Source organism: Augochlora pura, chromosome 7 (assembly GCF_028453695.1).
Source record: "Augochlora pura isolate Apur16 chromosome 7, APUR_v2.2.1, whole genome shotgun sequence".
NCBI classification, from domain to species: Eukaryota; Metazoa; Arthropoda; class Insecta; order Hymenoptera; family Halictidae; genus Augochlora; species Augochlora pura.
The window spans coordinates 28,465,659-28,484,738 of record NC_135778.1 but is presented as its reverse complement, the minus strand read 5'-3'; the positions used below and the strand labels follow the sequence as shown (position 1 = coordinate 28,484,738).

The following is a 19,080-nucleotide window of genomic DNA, read 5'->3' as shown; positions in this document are numbered from 1 at the left end:
GAGAGCGCAAAATATATTTATGTGGAGGTGAACGGCGAGATCGGCATCGTCCAGGGACCGCGGTAGCGCGGTTCAATGTCAATTATGCTAAATCGATTAATATAACGTCTCATTTTGGCCGCTATTTAATCCCTCTTCGACCGGCAATTCGAATATTTTCTCACAATTTGTTAACATTCTAGTTAACAGAACCTACACGGTGTCGACAGCTTCACACAAATTAATTTTTAATTATTGCTATACTGGCCAAATATTTATGGCACACAAGTTGCCCCACGGGGCACTGCAACGGATCCGTTCGTGCCAAGGGCTGCGAGGCAACGCCCCCTCTGAACTCATAACGAAGTGGGAACAACGAGACCACGCCTTTCGACATGAAGTAGAACCTCGATCTTTAACATTTAGGTATCTGATTATTCCCAGGAATAACGATGAATAATTTATGGAAAATAAAAAGTAATTAACTGTCAATTTTTAATTCGAATAATCGAAGTCCACTGTATTTATACACAACGAGAATAGTAAAAATGAATTCTTCGGGATACTTTGCGTGCAAAGAACAACGAAACTACTACTTCCAAAGCACTGTACACAGTGGAAGCAACATGTCTCAAATGGAGACATTATTACAGATCTATTCCACCAAGTATAATACTAATTTTGTTTAGAATAGGTTCAGCAAGAGGAACTAATGTTAGCGCAACTTGCCGGCGTGATAAATGAATTCGCGCGATACTTGCAACACATTAGCGCCCTCTGATCAAGATACTAAATGAGTACTTTGTTATCATGGCGCACATAAACAGGGACCTTGAAGTGCCGACTATCCTAGCATCGCTCTCTCGCTCCTTACGAAGAGAGGCAGAGGGAGAAAGAGAGGCTTTGTTATCGCGGAGCTGTAACAAAGCCGCCACCTGCCCCGCAATCTACTGGTATCGCGACGAGAAATGCATACTCTTGTGCTCGCATCATCAAGGTGAGACACGCTTAATTCACCTTCGCGAATGAGGGAACATTTTGCCCCGAATATGCGGGGATCAGAAATGAATCCGAAATGTTATTACGATTTTAAATGACTGTCGGATCCGTTTGGGATAATAATACGAAAGATCCGCAAGATGGTTTTTTCAGTTCCGGAATTAATTGCGTTTCTTAAATAAGTAATATGTTACTTATTTAAATTGTTCCCTTGGCAACGGTAGGGAGCCATTACAACAAAGCGATTATGCTCAAATGATCCTCACAATTCATTACACTGAAATTATTCTAAGTCACGTGGTCGAGTTGCGGCGTTTCAGAGAGCAAATCACTATAAATCAATGTCAAGAAGGTGATCGCACGAACAGAACAATTATCTTCAGTTCGAGAAGTTCAATCTTGTGCAAATTAGTTCTGGAAGACCTACACTACCGTTCAAAAGTTTCGGCATTGTGATGTCTCTGGTTAATAAATATTAGGCTTCTTCAATCAACTTGCGATTGAACCAATATCGGGACCCTGCACCGTTCCGTATGTTTTGCAATTTGAATCTCTGTGAACTTTTTAGCCTTTCAATTTTCTTGTTCCGGTTAATTGGTTTCAAAACGATTCGAGTCTCAGGCGTGAATGAGAATTACAAGGAATTGGCCTGTGGAGGCAAGATACAAAATTTAACGAGTAATGGAAAAATTTTCGAAAATTTGTTTAAACGGTTTACAAACTTTTGGTCGTTAGTGTATACACTGGTCACTTCAAAGAAACCGTGGGCTAGATGATTACAGCCGCATGATTATTCCCCGAATTTCTGTCCGCGAAAAAAACAATCGTTGATGGGCACCATGGACGTCAGGAGAGAGAGAGGGAGAAAAAAAATCGGCAACCTAATTATAGGTTTCAGTAGCTTTGCTTGCTACATTCCTCATTGAACATTTTGGCAGTGTAGATCATTAATTGTCGATTATGGAGAAAGTAGCTTATTAATAATTGTCCTGAGCCAATTAATCACTTTTTATCGTGCGTTATTCTTTGGCCCGAAATTCTACTCAATATGAACAATTTTAATGCTAATCGAATTTGCTTAATTGAAACACTGTCTACAGTTATTCCCAACGATTCGAATCGATCTTGATCGCGATACAAAGTCTCTAACCGTGGGTTTCAAATATCTCTACCCTACACCACCAACCATAAACCGTCAGATATCAATACAAACAAGTCACTCGAGCCGTTCAAGTGTAGTTCTATACGTATACAGAACTGTGAGCTAAATTTCACGTTATGTGCATCTGATATAATTATAAATATCAGTTACATATTATGGCAATTACATTATGACCTATCCTCTATTCAAGAGAACTACCAGCATTTAAATTATACAATTTGTACTTTCTAATTAATTTAATTACTGATTGGTGCAATTAAATTGCAATGCAATTGAAATAAGATTTCAATGCAATTTTATATACATATAATCATATGCAATAAAATTATACTGCAACTGGATTAGAAATATTAAACAGATCTCCACTTACCTTGACAAATGAGTGGAACTTTACTTTGCTGGGTGAAACTGGGGGACTGCTAGATCGTTGTTGGTTGTTTGGCACCCTCAACAGGTTCTGCACCTCCAATAAACATCCCTTCTTCGCGTACCTACTTTTTGGACTGGCTTGAAGACCCATCTCCATCTTGTCCTTCTTTACAATTCTCAAATTCTCCTTTGCATTCTGCCTGAGTATAATATGAGTCAGCCTTCTAGTATTAGCCTTGAAATCGCTGTTACAAATTCTCCTCCATGTCTTGGACACCATACTAATTGAGCAGAGATCCTGAGGCCCAAGATAGGAGAGGATTTTAGATACTGTCCTCCAATGATTACTCTTATCCCCTAAAAGTGCCAACATATCAACTGTTCTTCTTCCAGTGTAATCTGGAGTTGCTCTGGCACGATGCAACAAGGCATTCTGAGAGAAATCTAGCCGTTTGGGCTTGATATCTGCAATGGAAAGCTGGCTGAGCTTATTATTGTCAGCAGAGGTAGGACTGGCTGCTCTACAACTTGGAGATACAATGATCCTTGGTGCAGGGCTTTTAGGTTTAGGTGCATGAGGAGTACTCTGGGACACAACGGCTAGATTCATCTCTACATCTTCCTCAATGGGCTCGCATGCCACAAACGAGGAAGAGGGTACAGCAGGTGAAGGTGGTGGTGACAGCAGATGCAGCCTCGAAGCAGGGGTTATAGGCACTGTGGTTTTCCATGTTCTACGTTTGCATCCCAAACTATCGTCTATCGATTCATAATTGTCGCACAAACTCGATTGATCCAGCAGACTATCTCTTCTCGAATTCTCCGACGTTTGGTTTAATTTATGCTTGTACCTCTGGGTGCGTTCGGACTGTAAAGGGTCAACCCTAGACCTGTGATGCCTTTTGGAGGAGATGCAGGACAGCCTTGATCTGCATCCCGAGATCACAGGAGTAAACGAGTGAGGAGTTAGCGTCTGGTAGCCGCTGTCGACGCTGTCATGCGAGGTGCTCGAGTGCATCGTCTCGCTGATGTTTATACTCTCCATCGAATTCATTTTTCTCTCAATTCTTTAGACTGTCAAGTAGCATATTAGTTTTGACGTTTCATAGATTCGTTGCGCCCGACAAACCGAAAGTTTCACCACGCTCCCCTCTCGACATGCTCACGTGCGTCGCGCGGGAAACTGGCAGACAACATCGAAGTCACTTCTTCGTGTTGAAAAGATAACTAAAACCGAAAAAGTCAGCACGTGACAGAGCCCTTAGTCGATGCGTGTGTTCCAGATTGACATTATACAGACTGATTACCACCTTCAATCACTATTTGGATCACTGTCTGATGAAGCGAAGAAACAAGCGCACCCGATCCGTGTGACCGTCCACGACGACCGCCTCGAGAACTTTGAAATCTGTTTATCCGTTGCCCCACCGTGCAGTCAACGAGGACCGATCGGCCAATCAGCGTGCTCGTCTCATCCCGCCGCTCGTTGCCAAGCACTCCTATTGGCCGGAGAGTTTCGGGCCTGCGCGCGACGCTGTTCCCTCTCGCGGCCGCCACTTCACTCACGTGATTCTGTTGCTGGGGAGACCTTCTTGATTCTCTCTCGCCCTGAGCGCGCTTATGACAATGTTAAGTCTGTTCAACGATGTTTTTGAAAAAAAAAAAATTTACCAAAGAGATGTTATTCTTGAATAATTTTTCAATATATAATATCAATATATAATAATTTTTCAAGTAGATTTTTAGGACGAACAATAATTCAAATCGGAATTTTGATTGCGGAAAAATGAATGTTCTAAATATCAATTGAAATCTGAATAAATTGCAAACCTACATCTTTTGAATTACATCATTTTATTTTGATATAGACAAAGATCAAGTGAGAACACTTTTGATCTTTCGAAAGTTATTGGTGGGTCGGTGAAACTGAGCCCGTCGGTGACGTTTTTGAATTGTTTGCCACTCTGACGCAATGTTCGAGCAATTTCGACAAAAAGAGCTACAAAAAATATGATGATTAAACGTTCTAGAATACGATGTCTCGATACGATCTTATGGGAACGTTATTGATTGTCCTTTTTTAAATATTGTCTTCGGGACTGTATTCAATCTGCTTTAAAGTGAACATAAGATACATTGTAGATGAAGACTAATCTCGATATACATACATGCAATTAGCAGATTGTTTTTAAATAGACTCTTTTAAACTATTCTGAACATTTTACACTGCACGTGTGCCATTTTTCTTAAAATATTTTTAGGGAACCGTTTACGAGAACTTCAGACTTTTGCGAAGTTCAGCAAAGCACGGAAGAGGAGCGTTATAGAGGGAATACCTAAAACAATTTCGTGACGTAAGAATCTATGTCGTTGATAGGAACCTAGACGAGTTACCCACCGTATTTTTTCTATTACCATACCCATGTCGAAACTTTCCTTATCAACTGAAAGTTACGCAGTGGAACACGTAGATTTTTGTTGTAGAAATTACCATGTCGCGTTATATCACATTATACCATGTACGTTAATATTTAAGAAATTTAGGCTTCTTACTGAAACTTCGATCATCTTCCAATGATTGAATTTTTGAGTACAAGAAATTCTTGTTCTGCACATACAATATGCTTTATACCATATCTTTCATTATACGTAGCCAATAATTTATTTCAGTTCATCAATTATTCTGGTTTTTAGCAATGTCGGTATTTCAGAATAGATGACACGGAACTGTACATGGTGTCCAGTCTACTCTAATACTTTGTCTACGGTCCATATGAATCTTAAGTTTCTATAATCGAAGCTCAGTTGATAAGTAGGTAACTGACAACTTGTTACCTTGGAATAACTATTATTTGACTCTCTATGGAAGCATACAAATTTTAATAACGACGTGTTATCCAAATAAACGCTGCAATAAACGACAAGCTGTAAACATATTGTTGGATGACATGACAATCAGTAAATATATTAAGTACCAGTGATTCTTGTCACGTGATAAACTATCAGGAAAACGCAATAGACTTCGGACGATCTGCGATGTCAATAGACGGAATGACAGAACAAAAATTCCTTGTTTCATGATAAACACTGTTCTCGCATGCTTTAGCTGTGTCCACAACACAATTGCTTTGAAATTTATATGCATTTCCATAGCCACATTTGTCAAACATGGAATTAGTAAAGCGAGAGGTAAATAATGTTTCCTTGGCTTCTCTGTGTCCCAGTTGTCAAATGTAGACTGTCCCAGGTTTTAAGGAATATGCTTTGTTAACATTTCTACAGATGTGAATAACAAAAATATGTTATATGCATATTAAGTTGTACAAAGTTCCCTTAAAATTCTGGCATAGTAATAGGCTTGTGGTTAATATGACATAATGTTTATTTATACTTCATACTTCTAGAAAAAAGGAAAAAAAATTAAACAATTAACTATAGATGATGATATACCAGAAGCTCCAACATTGGAAGGGTTTGAATGTTTGTTTGGGGAACCGCCTACACATTATCCTAAGGGTGAAGGCATTGAAAATATGGAAAGTGAATTACATTTTGCTGCCATTGACTCAGAAATATATGACCAAGAAAATGCTGCACTAGCTGCAGGATGTAATTTACAAGTGACAAATGATAATGTATTTATATTTTCCGAATATCTTGAACTTGTAAATATCTGTATCAAGATCTTATTAATCTATAAAAATTTTAGGATGAAATTAATGCTTCAGCACCATTGGAAAACATCTTAGACAAAAATGTAGATGAAGCTACAACTTCAATTTCTATGATAGAAGCAGAGACATCTCAGTCCCTTACAGATAATAATACAGCTACAATTTCTGATTTACCAAGATCTACATTGGTCACATCGAATTTGAAGGATCTGGGTTGTGGTAATCAAACAAAAGAGGAGACATCATTAACAGACACTGTGGACAGTGCACAGACTGCTTTAGAAGAAGTTAAACCATTCACTGCAAGCCAATTAGCATCGTTGTATGATAATCAGGAACTAAGTTTGATTGATATGTTCATTTCAGAATTCATAGAAGCTCAGCTTAAAAGCAACTCACTGAGACAACAACATAGATTATATGAGCTCTTAATGAAATATCTTCGCGTGAGAAATCATTTGATCGTCAACTCGCACGAGTTGGAAACGCTAAAGAAAACGTGCAGAGAAACACAGAAGCAATTATGGTGTATAGACAAAGCACAGGTTACGGAATTGGGAGAATGTCAGGATGGTAATCCAGTTAGCGCTACGTACGAATATTTTACTGCTCACTTTAATAAACAAGCATTGCTCTCTCTGTCTCGAACTCTGACAGCAATAAAAGAAATGTTGTACGATACACAAGCATTGTACTCTTATGAAGCAGAATTGTTAAAATTACAAATTGAGCATTATGTACAGAGCATCTGTGTCTCTTGCAAGGAGTTCACTAACATTTCTCAGAATACACAAGTTAGCCTGGTGCCAGTGCAGACTCCTTCGCAAACAATGCCACAGTTAATTGAGATCAAAATGTGCATAACTATATTATTTTATTTTCAAAGAAAATTGTTGAAGGATCGAAAATTCGTGTTGGACTCCAGAGAGTGGCTTACAAAGCTGATAGCGATATTACTACGAGTGGCAAACTGGCAAGATCATTTGTTCATATTAAATCACATTCTGAGATGTCCTGGTGGTGTGATGAACTGGGCTCGCAATTATGTACAGATGCCAATACCACAGGATTTCACTACATCAAGTACATCTCCACTGAATGATCCATATCTTAACCATATAGTAGCTACTTTAGCTGTTATTTTGCTGCCGGTAAAAGATCGTGATGAATTCCTTGAACAGGTATATATTCCATATTATGCTATAGATGATTTTTGCACAAGTACAATAATATGCATTGTTTAAATTAGGTGCAAATTTCATTACAAGACACAGAATACAGTCCGGATGATACAATGTGGGTACTATTAGATCAAGAGGGCGAGGAAGACGAAGACATAGCCAACAATGGTGCAAACCTTTATGAAAATGATCTTATTTTACTAATCAATCAGATTCCTTTCGACAAAATGTTTCAACACGTATTATACATACAGTGTCAGAATGATAGATACTATCAAAACGAACGTTTCATTACTGATCATCATATGCTACGCCTATTTGCATTCTTTACAATTATCATTAAAATTCTAAAACAAGGTTTAAAGACCTATGACTCTCCAAGATATAGACAATTAGCCAAACGGCTTTGTGCGTTAATTAGAGACATTGTGCAATACGCTAGCGATCAATGGGAGGAATTCAATAAACATCAGGTAATTCCACATTATGACACTTAATGATATTTTTATATTGTAATGCAAAATATTGTTTTTACAGCTCGCTGATAAATCAACACTAGTGAGGCTGCAATTGGAGTTTGATTATTTCTTTTTGAAAGCAGTTCTTTGCATATATTCCTCACGTCGGCTGGGTGCATGGCAATATTTAGCCACTGTTCCATATAATTTGATATCCACGAATAATTTATGGCAAATTTTTTATATTCTGCATACCGATTCAACGCAGATTGATATTCAGATAATCAACGCAGACGTGCAAAGTATGTGCTAATATAGATATTAGCATGTACTTGAATTTCTAATATTATAATAATTCCAACAGGTTGGGAAGAGAAACTAAATAGTCCACAACTTCGTAATCAATTTGAAGATAAATTATGCAGCATGCCAGGAGATGAATCATATTTCCTCTTAACTACTTTTGCCAATATGGCTATGGCAAGAATTAACAAAGACTACGACTTTGTTAGAGTTACAACTATTGACTTGTTTCAAGTATGTATCGTCTATTGCCCTGTATGAAAGTTTGAAATATTTTACCGCGACCGTAATTTATAGATTGGATTCCTCAGTGAAAAGACGCAAGATTCTTGCTCAAAGGATGCGCAGTCTCTTTTACCAAATTTAATTAACAAATATCCATCGCTTCTGTCGGATATCTTGCACAAATTAAATGATAATTTTGAATCTGTTGGGAAGGTAATATTAGATTTCATAATATTCTCTAGAGCGCAATCATATCTAGTAAACTTTAACTTCCAGTTAAGTTTGTATTTATTCACTGATCTGAAACTGGACAAGTGGATTCCACAGGAAGAAGACATAAACATTCTTTCCAAATGGTTACATCAACATCCGTTAACGTCGACTGAAAATCATTTGGCTCGATTAATTCTTAGCCACTTGAATTGGGGCTTGAACGAGTAAAGATACTTTTAACTCCCCTTTGAACTCAAATCAATTTGATTTAGAGGCATCTTTCCTATGCCTATTGAGCCATTTCCTTCATTTTATCTACCTGTTTTAGGGACGGTAATTTACATCTTCCAATTGATTTACACAGACGTATAGCATTGTTAATTGTTGAGCTTACAATGAAGTATGTGCGCGAACCTCCAGTTGAAAGTGCGTCCTTGTTGTCAGAAAGTGTTAAACAGGTATGAATTTTTAATTACAATATTAATGTTTCATTTTAAAAATACGTTTGTTATCTTGAATTGGAATTCGTAGGTCTCATCGATGATAAGAACACAAAATGCTGAGCAGATTTTCTCGCTCTGGGCATGGGATGTGATCACCAGACTCAAGTTACATCAACTCGATCAAACCGAGACAATTTGTCAGTATACGTTAATGAACCCAGCAGAAGCGTTTGCGCACGTACCTGACATGGATACTGATTCGTCCTTAGAGGTTTTGGTCTTTGGTGTCGCTGATAAGCAACCGATCGCGTGCTACGTGGCAACAGTTATGACCTTATGGGGTCATTCATTACCTTTGATATGTTTAAAGGGTTTTAGCCAATTACAGATATTACAGTTTCACTATAAATACGAACAAGTACTTATATGCTTACATCATATCGTACCATTGTTCTTAGACTGCGTTGACTCGTTGCTAAAAAACGATAAATTTATTAGTCTAATTGTCTCTTTAATTACGGCTGATAGATCCTACATGAACATGGCAAAAAGTTTTATAGCCACAGAATTTCCTGGAACGATTCTAAAACATTTCTCAAATATGATACAATCACATTTGCGTAACTATAAAAGGTAAATTGCAGTTTTTTTGTAATTAAATTGATCAAATTCATTGATTAATTATTGCAGATATGGTTTACAAACTCCAACAAACTTCGTTTATTTATGGTTGAATGCGTTGGTGCTTGTACCGGATTGGAATAAAGACCAAAGCGTGATGTACTTGATGGATACTGTGATTAGTTCCTCATTTTTCTATGCCGAAGCAAAAGCAGCAATCGATACCTTGTTCCAGAATCTCTTTTCTGTTAGATTCGATCACATTGACGCTAACACGCTATCTACAGTCTCTCACACTGTATATCATTTTATATAACTCGTTGATTATTATGTATTTTATCATTATAGTAATTTATTTAATATTTATGTTTTAGTTGCTTCGAACAAATTTGACTAGAATATGAAAGTTCAATGGTTTAATAAATTGTTTGTAGAACACAGCTCCCACTCGATTCGTGGCTTCATTTGGGTCATTTCTAAACTGGGCAACTGGGTCTTCAAATTCAGCCAGCATCATAAGTGGCAAAATACAATCAGTTTGGGTCGCTTATCAAGTATTGTCGGTTGAACAATACAACAAAGAAATTAAAACTGGTCTGTGGCGTGAAATATTGAAAGAGTTGTCCACACAGAATAAAATATCGTTGGACACAGCCGTTAAGGTAATTTCATAAAGAAATGATTTATAAATGTCAAACAGTCGTGAATACAATAATACCAAATATTCTAATCTTAAGATCTTATTTTTAGAAAGCTTGCGCGACTGTAAAAATGCAACCATTTCCAGTCTATCAGCTTTTTATATATCGTTGGTCTTCACAAGCATTAGACACTCCCATGGGCCATCCGATTCTTCCTCTTTTATGGCAAAATTTCTTCGCCTTATTTCTTGCAAGAGTTCCATCAACAACAAGGTTTTTTTTAAAAAACGAAAGTTAATCTCCTGAATGCCTGAATAACACTATATTTTCTTCTTGTAGAGTCGGTAATCATGGAGGGATTGGTGAAAAGTTTTTCGAAGGCATGATTAACTTAAGTTACTTGAAGAAAATCAAAAAGCGACTACACGACACTACTACGTACATCCAGCAAAAAGGAGAAAGAGATTTAGACGATGGAAAACCGATTACTGATGAGAGGCGGACATTTTATTTTAATGCAGCAAAGTATGTAACAATAAAATCATAATCTTTAGAGAATAGCTGTTCTACGTACATTTTTGTAGATTTTACAAGACATTGAGTCTATGGCTTGAGGAACCAAGGCTACAGGAACCAGGTCTTTACCTATCAGCTTTGCCTAAGCAATACATGTCACAGAAATTAATTTTACTGGTGCAGGAGGACTGGGTAAGTCCTGAATAAACTGAATATTCGTTTATTCGACGAACGTACGAAAACACAATTTTCTTTATGATATTTTTATTAGACACCGTGGTTGGAATACGTTGATTATGGGACAGTTGAAGAAAATCAAAGGAAAGCGGTACACGAATGGGAGAGCTACTGTCATAGAGATCAAGAGAATCAATTCCAGAACACAACGAATATATTGATCAAATTTTTAGACATAACTGATCCATTGCAAAGGATTTTTGAAAGATTCTCCATGTACGAACATCCTGCCCCTCCACCGACTCTAAACCGCTTTAAAAATATCCTGAACCACATACCCACAGATATTTTGTATAACTCCAAGGCGACCATTGACTTCGTCAGACCGTACTTTAAAATTATATTGGATTACGCCCAAACACATAACTTGTTGATTTCCGAGCACACGTCTGTGGATTGTAATTTCTTAGAGTTAGTGCCTACGCTCTATCGAGAGATTGAAAATCAGATAACATTGCATGCTGTATGTGACTCAGTGCCATCGAATCAGAAACGGTCCAGGCCAAGAACTCCGCTTACCGTCCATTGTGCTGGCGCAGCAGTAATTAGAAGTAAGGTAGGAATTATGAATGTTAGTGTGTATAGCAATTATCAATATCAATGTAGTTTTCATATTATATTTTGGTTACTAAGGTATTAGAAGCGCATGTTTGTGAAGGGATTGACAGCATGGTAACTCAAAACAGAGCAGAATATGAGAACTTGTTGATAAAGGCTAGTCAACCACCACCTAGCAAAGTTACTCAAGGATGTGTATTTATAGACCATTTAATTGCGTACGTATATTGGATCCCTTTCACAGCTATATGCGAAACAAAAACGAAAATCAGTAACAATTTTTCATCATCATTCTGCAGAATGTTAGAGCACGAAGTTATTTCAAGCAAGACCAGTGAAAACACTGCAATGCTGTATAAAATTCAAGATAGTGGTGTTACACTGTTTTATTACCTCATAGAATGTTACACGGAGGAGGCAGCATTCTGTCCACCGACGAAGCAGCTTATTACAACTTGTTTAGAAAAATTGGGACAGGTTGGTGCAATCTTTAAATCCACATGAATAGCACTGTTAACAAATTTTAATTGAAACGCAATATTTGAAAAGTTGTTTATCAGTGGAGAGGAAAGTCAAGGTCCACAATTGTTAAGTACTATAATGCAGAGACCAAACCTTGGCAGTTTACTTGGACCATATTTTACACCTGTTGCTGGTGGGGCATCGAAGTTTTTACAAATGTATCAAACAGTTGTTGAACTATCAATTGGAAAGAATGTTGACCTATGTTTCGTATTGTTATCGAAGGTAACGTCATTATTATAACAATATGTTACATTCATAATAAATGCTCCTATTTTCTGTCAGTTTGATATAGGAAGTTGGTTGAACTATAGACGTCCAAAGCTAAGCGAACGATCAACATTTATAGATTTGGTTTCTAGAGCTTTGTGTAATATGGGCCTTAATCCTGATAAAGAAAAATTAATATTACACGAGGTACACTTGTATTTTAGTAAGACTGATTTGTTTAATTGATCTGAATCATATGTATCCTCCCACAGCTGTTTAGGAACCATTTACGACTAGTTCTACTACACGAATTCCCTGAACACTATGGTGAAGTTTTAAGCGTTGTACTAAAGAGCAGTGAAAGCCAAAATTTATCATTGGATGTTTGGCGAGATCTATTAGGGACTCTCAGTGGCAAGCCAAAAAATTCATTTTCCATTCAGGCATGTAAAATTAGGGATGATATTCGTCACTATGCTACTGAACAAAGGTTACTCTCCAGGCAGGAGGTATATTTAAATTGATATATTCAATGCTGTGAATAATTGTAATATAATTCATTGATTTATTTACTTCGTGATAGATGTTCGATACAGCTATATTATTAAGCAAACACTTCATGCAAGAACGCTTACAATACGGTCTATATGGATTGTATCCGAAGTACAGGGTGTATAATGAACCATTGACTGTATTCCTTGGCATGGTAGGTCATGCTCTGGTTGTGCTCACTCTTCAGTCTGATAGAGGTTCTTTTGGAGTCCAATGTGAGCTGATCAAATTCTTTATATATCAAATTCTATATATAAATATTATGAACATAACAATGTTAACTTATTGTTTCAAGTATGTGAAAAAATGTGGCCTGTATTAAGCGATATGTATTCACCGTGGATCACGCCTTACTGGACACGAAATTTAAAAGAGCCCACAGCTGCGTGGATCCAGCAACTTACAGACGACAGATCTGTTTTATTGCCATGGATCATTACAGACGGTCCTTACGCTAATAAAATTGTGGCAATGTTTGTTGAATGTATTCGTTTCATTATCGACACACTGCCAACGTCCGACAAGATCCTAAGTTTCGTCTGGCAGTTTTATGTCACCAATTTTGCACACGCTTCTGTTAAGAATCACATACTGGGTGTTATTCATGGAAACTTCCTGTCATTGCCATGGGACCATTTTTATCCAAGAATAAATGACATAGAGCTGATGATAAAAGTTATTGATCAATACTTGCCAGAGTGCCATTTATTCCTTGGGAGTATCTTCATAAACATTAATTGGTCAGCTTGGATAAATGATTTTGTGACAGCTCAACCATTTCCAATTATAGCAAGAATTCATGTTTGTTTGTTAAATTTATTAGTTAAATTGTCTACCGAACCGAATGTTAGACAGGTATGGAGTGAATTTATCAATTGTTTTAATATATCAAACCTAATTATTTGCTTAAAATCTGTTGTGTTTCAGAATGAGAGGGCAGTTCAGTTAATCAATGAAATCGAAAAATTTTCGTGGCATTTATTGGATGCAACTGCATATGATCCGGTTATTAATTGGCATGTTATGAGCTGTGATCCAAAAGTTATTCTTAATATGGATAGTGACCAGTGTCATCCCATAGACATCGCCGTGAATAAGTAAGCATAATTTGAGAATTCCGTGTAGCAAACAATCGCAAGGGAACATGCACTCTAGCTAATTAAAAATTAAAATTTACAGCCTGTTAAAGGTGTCAGCAGGATACAGCCCCTTTGTAACTAACTTTCATGCGACTACTTTGAAAAAGAAACAGATGTATGTTCGTGCATCAGCAAAGTTATTGATCAGCTGTACAACTCGATATAAATCTTTGTTATCGACAAATCCAAAATTGTTTAGTAATACATTACTAAAAATGTTAGATGATATGGAAGCTGTTATCACGAACAGTGAGTAGACAATATCATTTGATAATTGAGCTGTTAATAAAAGCGACAATACATTCCAGCTGTTCCGGAGTCACAGCAAACCGCGGAAGCCGGTTTATTGATAACAGAATTATTTCACACTATTAATCAAAGTGAACTTTTAATGGAGTACCTGCGCACCAGTTGGGCCTCGTGGTTATTGAAGAGGTCAGCCAGCAACCCAATTCTCATAGCTGTGCTTAGAGTTATAAACACAACGATTACCTCGTCATCTATACTTGGAGAGTTAATGGAAGCTGCGTTGGAAGCATATTTCAAATTTAATGGTAAATAAGACAAAAAATTAACCATCGTTTGCCAAGGATTATCTAAAACTTATTGCAGCGTCTGATGAAACGCAGTCAACATGGGCTTCAGTTTTAACCATTCTGCAACCAACGATATCGGCACAACCAGCACTAGACACAGTGCTGGTTTCTGAAGGAAGGATTCTTACGTTGTACTCGGTCTTACTTAAGCAACTACCATTATGCCAAAATATCAAAGAAGAGGGGGAATATCTTATAAATCTAGTCGATTGGATTTCTGCTATAAGGCCAACGTGAGTAGTCAAATTTACAAGACTTATGGTGTCAGTTATAGACATTTTTAACTTATTAGGGATAGCAATGAGGAAAAGTTACCTCTGTTATGGGCCAAAACCTGCGAATTGGTGTATAGACAATGTCAGTACAATGAAACTACTGTTATCGCTGTTAAAGCGCTTAAAGGTTTAGCACGTGTGTTATTGACAATAGCTGATGACGGAGGACAAACTTGGGATATCTTGGGAGCTATTGGATTTAAGAAAGGAAATCAGCTGTCTGTGAGGTATTCAAGACTAATTGATTTAATCTCAAAAGACTATCACGCAGAATTAATATTTAATAGAGAATCTTTATTATCCAGGTGCAAATTTTTAAGTCGAGCTATAGCTGTATACTGTTTGGCACAATTACCTGAATCAAAATCAGAGCAACAGTTGGTGAGATACAATCCTCACTCGCCTGGAGTAGCACCGGTAAGAACAGCAGATCCGGATTCAATGGATATTCGACCCAGCACAGAGGCCATCAAAGCTATGCAGACTTTAGAAAGGCTCTTGTTGAACAAACAATATGTAGAACTGAAAGGAGATATAGAACGCTCGATCAGATTGATACGAGACTCTGGCAACTCGATACACAATGCAGTAACAATTATAGGTGTGCTAACAACGGAACTTTACAATCAAAGATATTTACACGTTCTAATTGATTAGCCGTGGTCTTTCAATTGTACATGATCAAATTGCTTTTTAACACACACACAAATCCTTCGAGATGTTCTATTGCTTAGAGAGTTAAGTTAATAATTCAAATAAATTAGCATCTTTTATATGAATCTAGTCATTGAATTATAATTTTATAATTGTGACTTTATAAAAGGAAAACCAAAACAAAAAAAAGATGTTCCTTTTCCTTTAACATACAAAATTTTATTTTTTATATTTATGTATACGTGATATTGACACTATTATTATAGCTTTATCACTTTAATGATATTTAATCAGAAATATAGAGAATATATGATATTGTTTAAATTAGTGTTGATAACATTCGAGTTCCTTATATTATCTGTTGATTGGAAATTAGGATAATGATACTGCCATTAACTTTTCATTTCAATTCGAAGGCCTACTATTTGTAATTGAAAACTCGAAGTAAATATTTCATTAAAGAAGCCCTTTGTGTTATTCTCCGTTTTGGACCAATTCAATTATGGACTGACAGTAATTTGATATATAAATTGATTTTTTATACTTCGAATTATTTTTCTTTATTCAAGGTCAACTGAAAATATGTACCCTCCAATTTTGTTATTTACTTGTGATTTATAATAATAATAATCATATTTAAAACTTATCTTCCGCCTACAATAACTATTCAAACATTTTTCGCGCTCCTGCACACATAGCCAAATGAATCCGTTTAAATTTACAAGAATATGGAAAGAGCATTTATTATTGCTAAATAAAAATAGAATTGATGAAATAAACGAATATTTGAAGTTTAAAAATTCTCTCGTAATCTCTCGAATATAACTTTTTACGAAGTGAATGATATATTTTTGTTTATAAAGTATATATTGAAGTTTATAATAATCAAATTTATTGAAAAACAATATTACCTTTTCATTCGAAGTTTTCAGCAACTTCAGGTATTTGAACATCATCGATTACGAGATCATCAAGCATTTCCTCAAGAGTAATTTGTGGACAAGTAGGATCAGTTAAATTAGTGGAGTCCATTGGTATTGTTTTCGTGCGATCCCTGAAGATATTTATGTTTTGCCTCATCTCCAGATCCTCCTCGATTTCTTCCAAAAATTCGTAATAATCACTGAAATTTAAAAAAATATACTACAACTTTCTATTATCAGAAAAAATTAAGTCTTTAGTCCCTGCTTACGCATTATCTGCATTCATGTTCTCTCCATTTTGAACCATATGTCTCAACTTCCATGCTCTCAACTTGTGACGTGTTGCTCTATCATTTGCGTAACTTTTCTTTGTTAAAATTACGTCAGGTACTAAATCTTTATTCAGCATTTCAAAATTATTATCATTGATATTACTGTCGCTAATTGCATACCTATAAAACAAGGATTATATTGCAAAGCTTTGTGCCTTTTCCCTACTAAGCTTCACATATTTTTTTACCCTAAAGCAGCATCGCCTGGTTTGAGTATGTGACCAAGGTGAGTACGTGTGTGAATTAAATTTTCATTAATTCCCAAATCACAGCTTCTAACCAACCATACATCCGCTATTACATGCTAAAAATAAAAACTGTATTGTAAAATCTTATAAAATTATAATTTTATATTATATAAAATTATAAAATATATCATACTTTATTAGAAATTGTTCCTTGTCCTGGAAAAAATTTTCTGTCTTTCAATTTTATAGGTTCAATATCCATTACTGTGTACTCTACTAACTGTTTTGGGTCACAAATACTATTAAAACTGTGTCTCCAGTAGAGTGTAGAATTTACTTCTGCAACTGTTGCAATAATAATATTTAATACAACACAAAAAAAGAAATAAAAAAATGTTAAAAATGTGTCACATACTTTGACCAGATCCTACATCTATCAAATGAATAGCATTTGTCATTTTGTATACTAAGCAAATTGAGTTTATCCCTCCCAATTGGTGACTTAGTTTTCTTGGTAGACATACAATACTGTCCCTTGATATTGGAACTATTTCAACACTAGAAAATAAAGAAAGATATTATCCAATTACCACTGTTTGATTTGGTGTAAAATTTTCAAAATATTTTACCTGTATGTGAATTTGTAATTATAGATATTACTATGTATGTCATGGGATATTAATTTCTTGGAATGATCGTATCTACAAGGTACTACACTTGTGAGGAAGTCAACCATTTTCCGTGCTGTTGCTTCATTCGCATAAAAAAAGTCGAGGCCCTCTAATAAAATTTGCAACTTATTTAGTAACTTTCAGAAAATCTTCTAGTTGTAGATTTTAGTAACTAGCTATTACCATGAATAGGTTTTATGCCTAATGTATTTTCATGTGCTTTGTACTTCAAAATTAATTGCTCCAAGTAATAGAACGTTTTTTTATTTGTGGACCGCTGCCTAACTTGTACCTGTCAATAGATTATGATTAAAAGATGAAGAAACATATCGAAATTATTGTCTTATAGAACTCACCAGGGCACGCCAATAATCTTTTGCCTCTGTCCGATGACAGTCGTCGCACATGTAATGATTTACAACATATTCAACTGTGAACACTTGTTGTAAAATTGCACCACTCATCACTTCTGCTTGTACTGTTAGTTTTACCTGAACAACATTATAAGATAATGCAATGGTATCATCATAATAATGTTACTATCTTACAAATACCTTTAGTCTCATTGAATGTGGTTCTGTCCAGACAAATCCAGCATCAATTAATTTAACACGATTTAAACCTTTCAACTTCTTCAAACAAAGTGTTAACAATTCTCTGGACTCTAATGCTGCATGAATCCATTCATTAGGTGGCTGCAAATATCTGATAAAATTTCATCGTTTTATGTCATTGTCAATAATTACACCTAAGTTAATTCAAGATCAAATATTTCACCTTTCGCATCCTTTACAGAAATGGATAGTTGCCTGCTTTGGAATGGCTTCGGTAATATCAACTTGTGTCCGTAAACATGCTACACACATGTTAGTGGCATTAGGTTGGATACCAGTACCACAAATACAACATAATCTATAAAAAATTTATATCTTAAATTATAACAGCATTAATGTATATACGGTAAAGAAAAGCTTTGGAACTGTTCAATTAATAAATATTCTATCATTTATAAAACGTTAATATATATTTTGAAGGTTATGTCTGATATACAACCATACTTACACCATTGCATCTTGTCTAATAGGATCTTGTAAAAGTTCCATTGCTTCAAAATATTTATAAATATAGTATTATAGAAATAATATTGTTTAGACACAATAGTAGGCTGAATGTATCAAAACCTTAAAAAGTACGTGCATATCACGTTTTCAGACCATGTGCAGTCTGAACGTCACAAATGATTGCTGCACTTACACTGTGATCACTGTACGTTTATATGTGTGTACTATAGACATATGTACAGTGATGTCTCACCACATGAGCCTTTTCATCCCCACCATTTTAATTTGCATCCAACTTCGCGCAGTTGGTTTAGAAAGAGACCGACTACTTCTTATTGTCTAAAACTGTGAGGGCAGCACTGTGAGGCAATACTGTAC

The 19,080-nt window shown here is 35.9% G+C and overlaps 3 protein-coding genes across 3 annotated transcripts in view; 1 reads left to right on the top strand and 2 right to left on the bottom strand.

Moving 5' to 3' along the window:
• Positions 1-3,918, bottom strand: part of LOC144473263 (uncharacterized) — a 31,597-nt gene extending 27,679 nt beyond the window's left edge. The window contains exons 1-2 of the mRNA XM_078186977.1: positions 3,820-3,918; positions 2,511-3,736 (exon numbers count right to left, since the gene is read on the bottom strand). Coding sequence (XP_078043103.1) covers positions 2,511-3,563 — 1,053 coding nt within the window. The 5' untranslated portion in view covers positions 3,564-3,736; positions 3,820-3,918. The remainder of the gene's footprint in view (positions 1-2,510; positions 3,737-3,819) is intronic.
• A 1,424-nt stretch (positions 3,919-5,342) lies between these two features.
• On the top strand, positions 5,343-16,173 carry Epg5 (ectopic P-granules autophagy protein 5). The gene is made up of 29 exons (XM_078185190.1): positions 5,343-5,698; positions 5,914-6,144; positions 6,219-7,364; positions 7,433-7,837; positions 7,902-8,124; positions 8,187-8,359; positions 8,423-8,563; positions 8,627-8,787; positions 8,892-9,021; positions 9,095-9,639; positions 9,697-9,925; positions 10,062-10,289; positions 10,378-10,541; positions 10,608-10,793; positions 10,853-10,976; positions 11,056-11,577; positions 11,655-11,797; positions 11,879-12,056; positions 12,129-12,326; positions 12,387-12,518; positions 12,584-12,820; positions 12,895-13,078; positions 13,159-13,718; positions 13,791-13,960; positions 14,043-14,251; positions 14,311-14,556; positions 14,615-14,831; positions 14,891-15,100; positions 15,179-16,173. The coding sequence occupies exons 1-29, from the start codon at positions 5,678-5,680 to the stop codon at positions 15,528-15,530; spliced, it is 7,665 nt and encodes a 2,554-aa protein (XP_078041316.1). The 5' UTR covers positions 5,343-5,677; the 3' UTR covers positions 15,531-16,173.
• Positions 15,265-18,896, bottom strand: Nmd3 (60S ribosomal export protein NMD3). Its single transcript, XM_078185192.1, has 12 exons — positions 18,704-18,896; positions 18,419-18,553; positions 18,196-18,346; positions 17,998-18,132; positions 17,825-17,933; positions 17,600-17,750; positions 17,386-17,528; positions 17,164-17,315; positions 16,971-17,086; positions 16,720-16,902; positions 16,439-16,650; positions 15,265-15,395 (listed from the first exon to the last, which is right to left on the bottom strand). The coding sequence occupies exons 1-11, from the start codon at positions 18,742-18,744 to the stop codon at positions 16,443-16,445; spliced, it is 1,524 nt and encodes a 507-aa protein (XP_078041318.1). The 5' UTR covers positions 18,745-18,896; the 3' UTR covers positions 15,265-15,395; positions 16,439-16,442.
• Between the last annotated feature and the right edge of the window lie 184 nt (positions 18,897-19,080).

Bases quoted from the DNA above. Each gene is read 5' to 3' on its own strand.
- Nmd3 (XM_078185192.1), bottom strand. From the start codon at position 18,744: ATGGAACTTTTACAAGATCCTATTAGACAAGATGCAATGGT. The intron at 18,133-18,195 runs GTATTTGTAAGA...AATGTTGTTCAG, and splicing joins CACATTCAATGAGACTAAAG to GTAAAACTAACAGTACAAGC. The intron at 17,529-17,599 runs GTAAAATATTTT...TTTATTTTCTAG, and splicing joins AATTACAAATTCACATACAG to TGTTGAAATAGTTCCAATAT.
- Epg5 (XM_078185190.1), top strand. From the start codon at position 5,678: ATGGAATTAGTAAAGCGAGAG. The intron at 12,327-12,386 runs GTAACGTCATTA...ATTTTCTGTCAG, and splicing joins GTTTCGTATTGTTATCGAAG to TTTGATATAGGAAGTTGGTT. The intron at 12,821-12,894 runs GTATATTTAAAT...ACTTCGTGATAG, and splicing joins GGTTACTCTCCAGGCAGGAG to ATGTTCGATACAGCTATATT.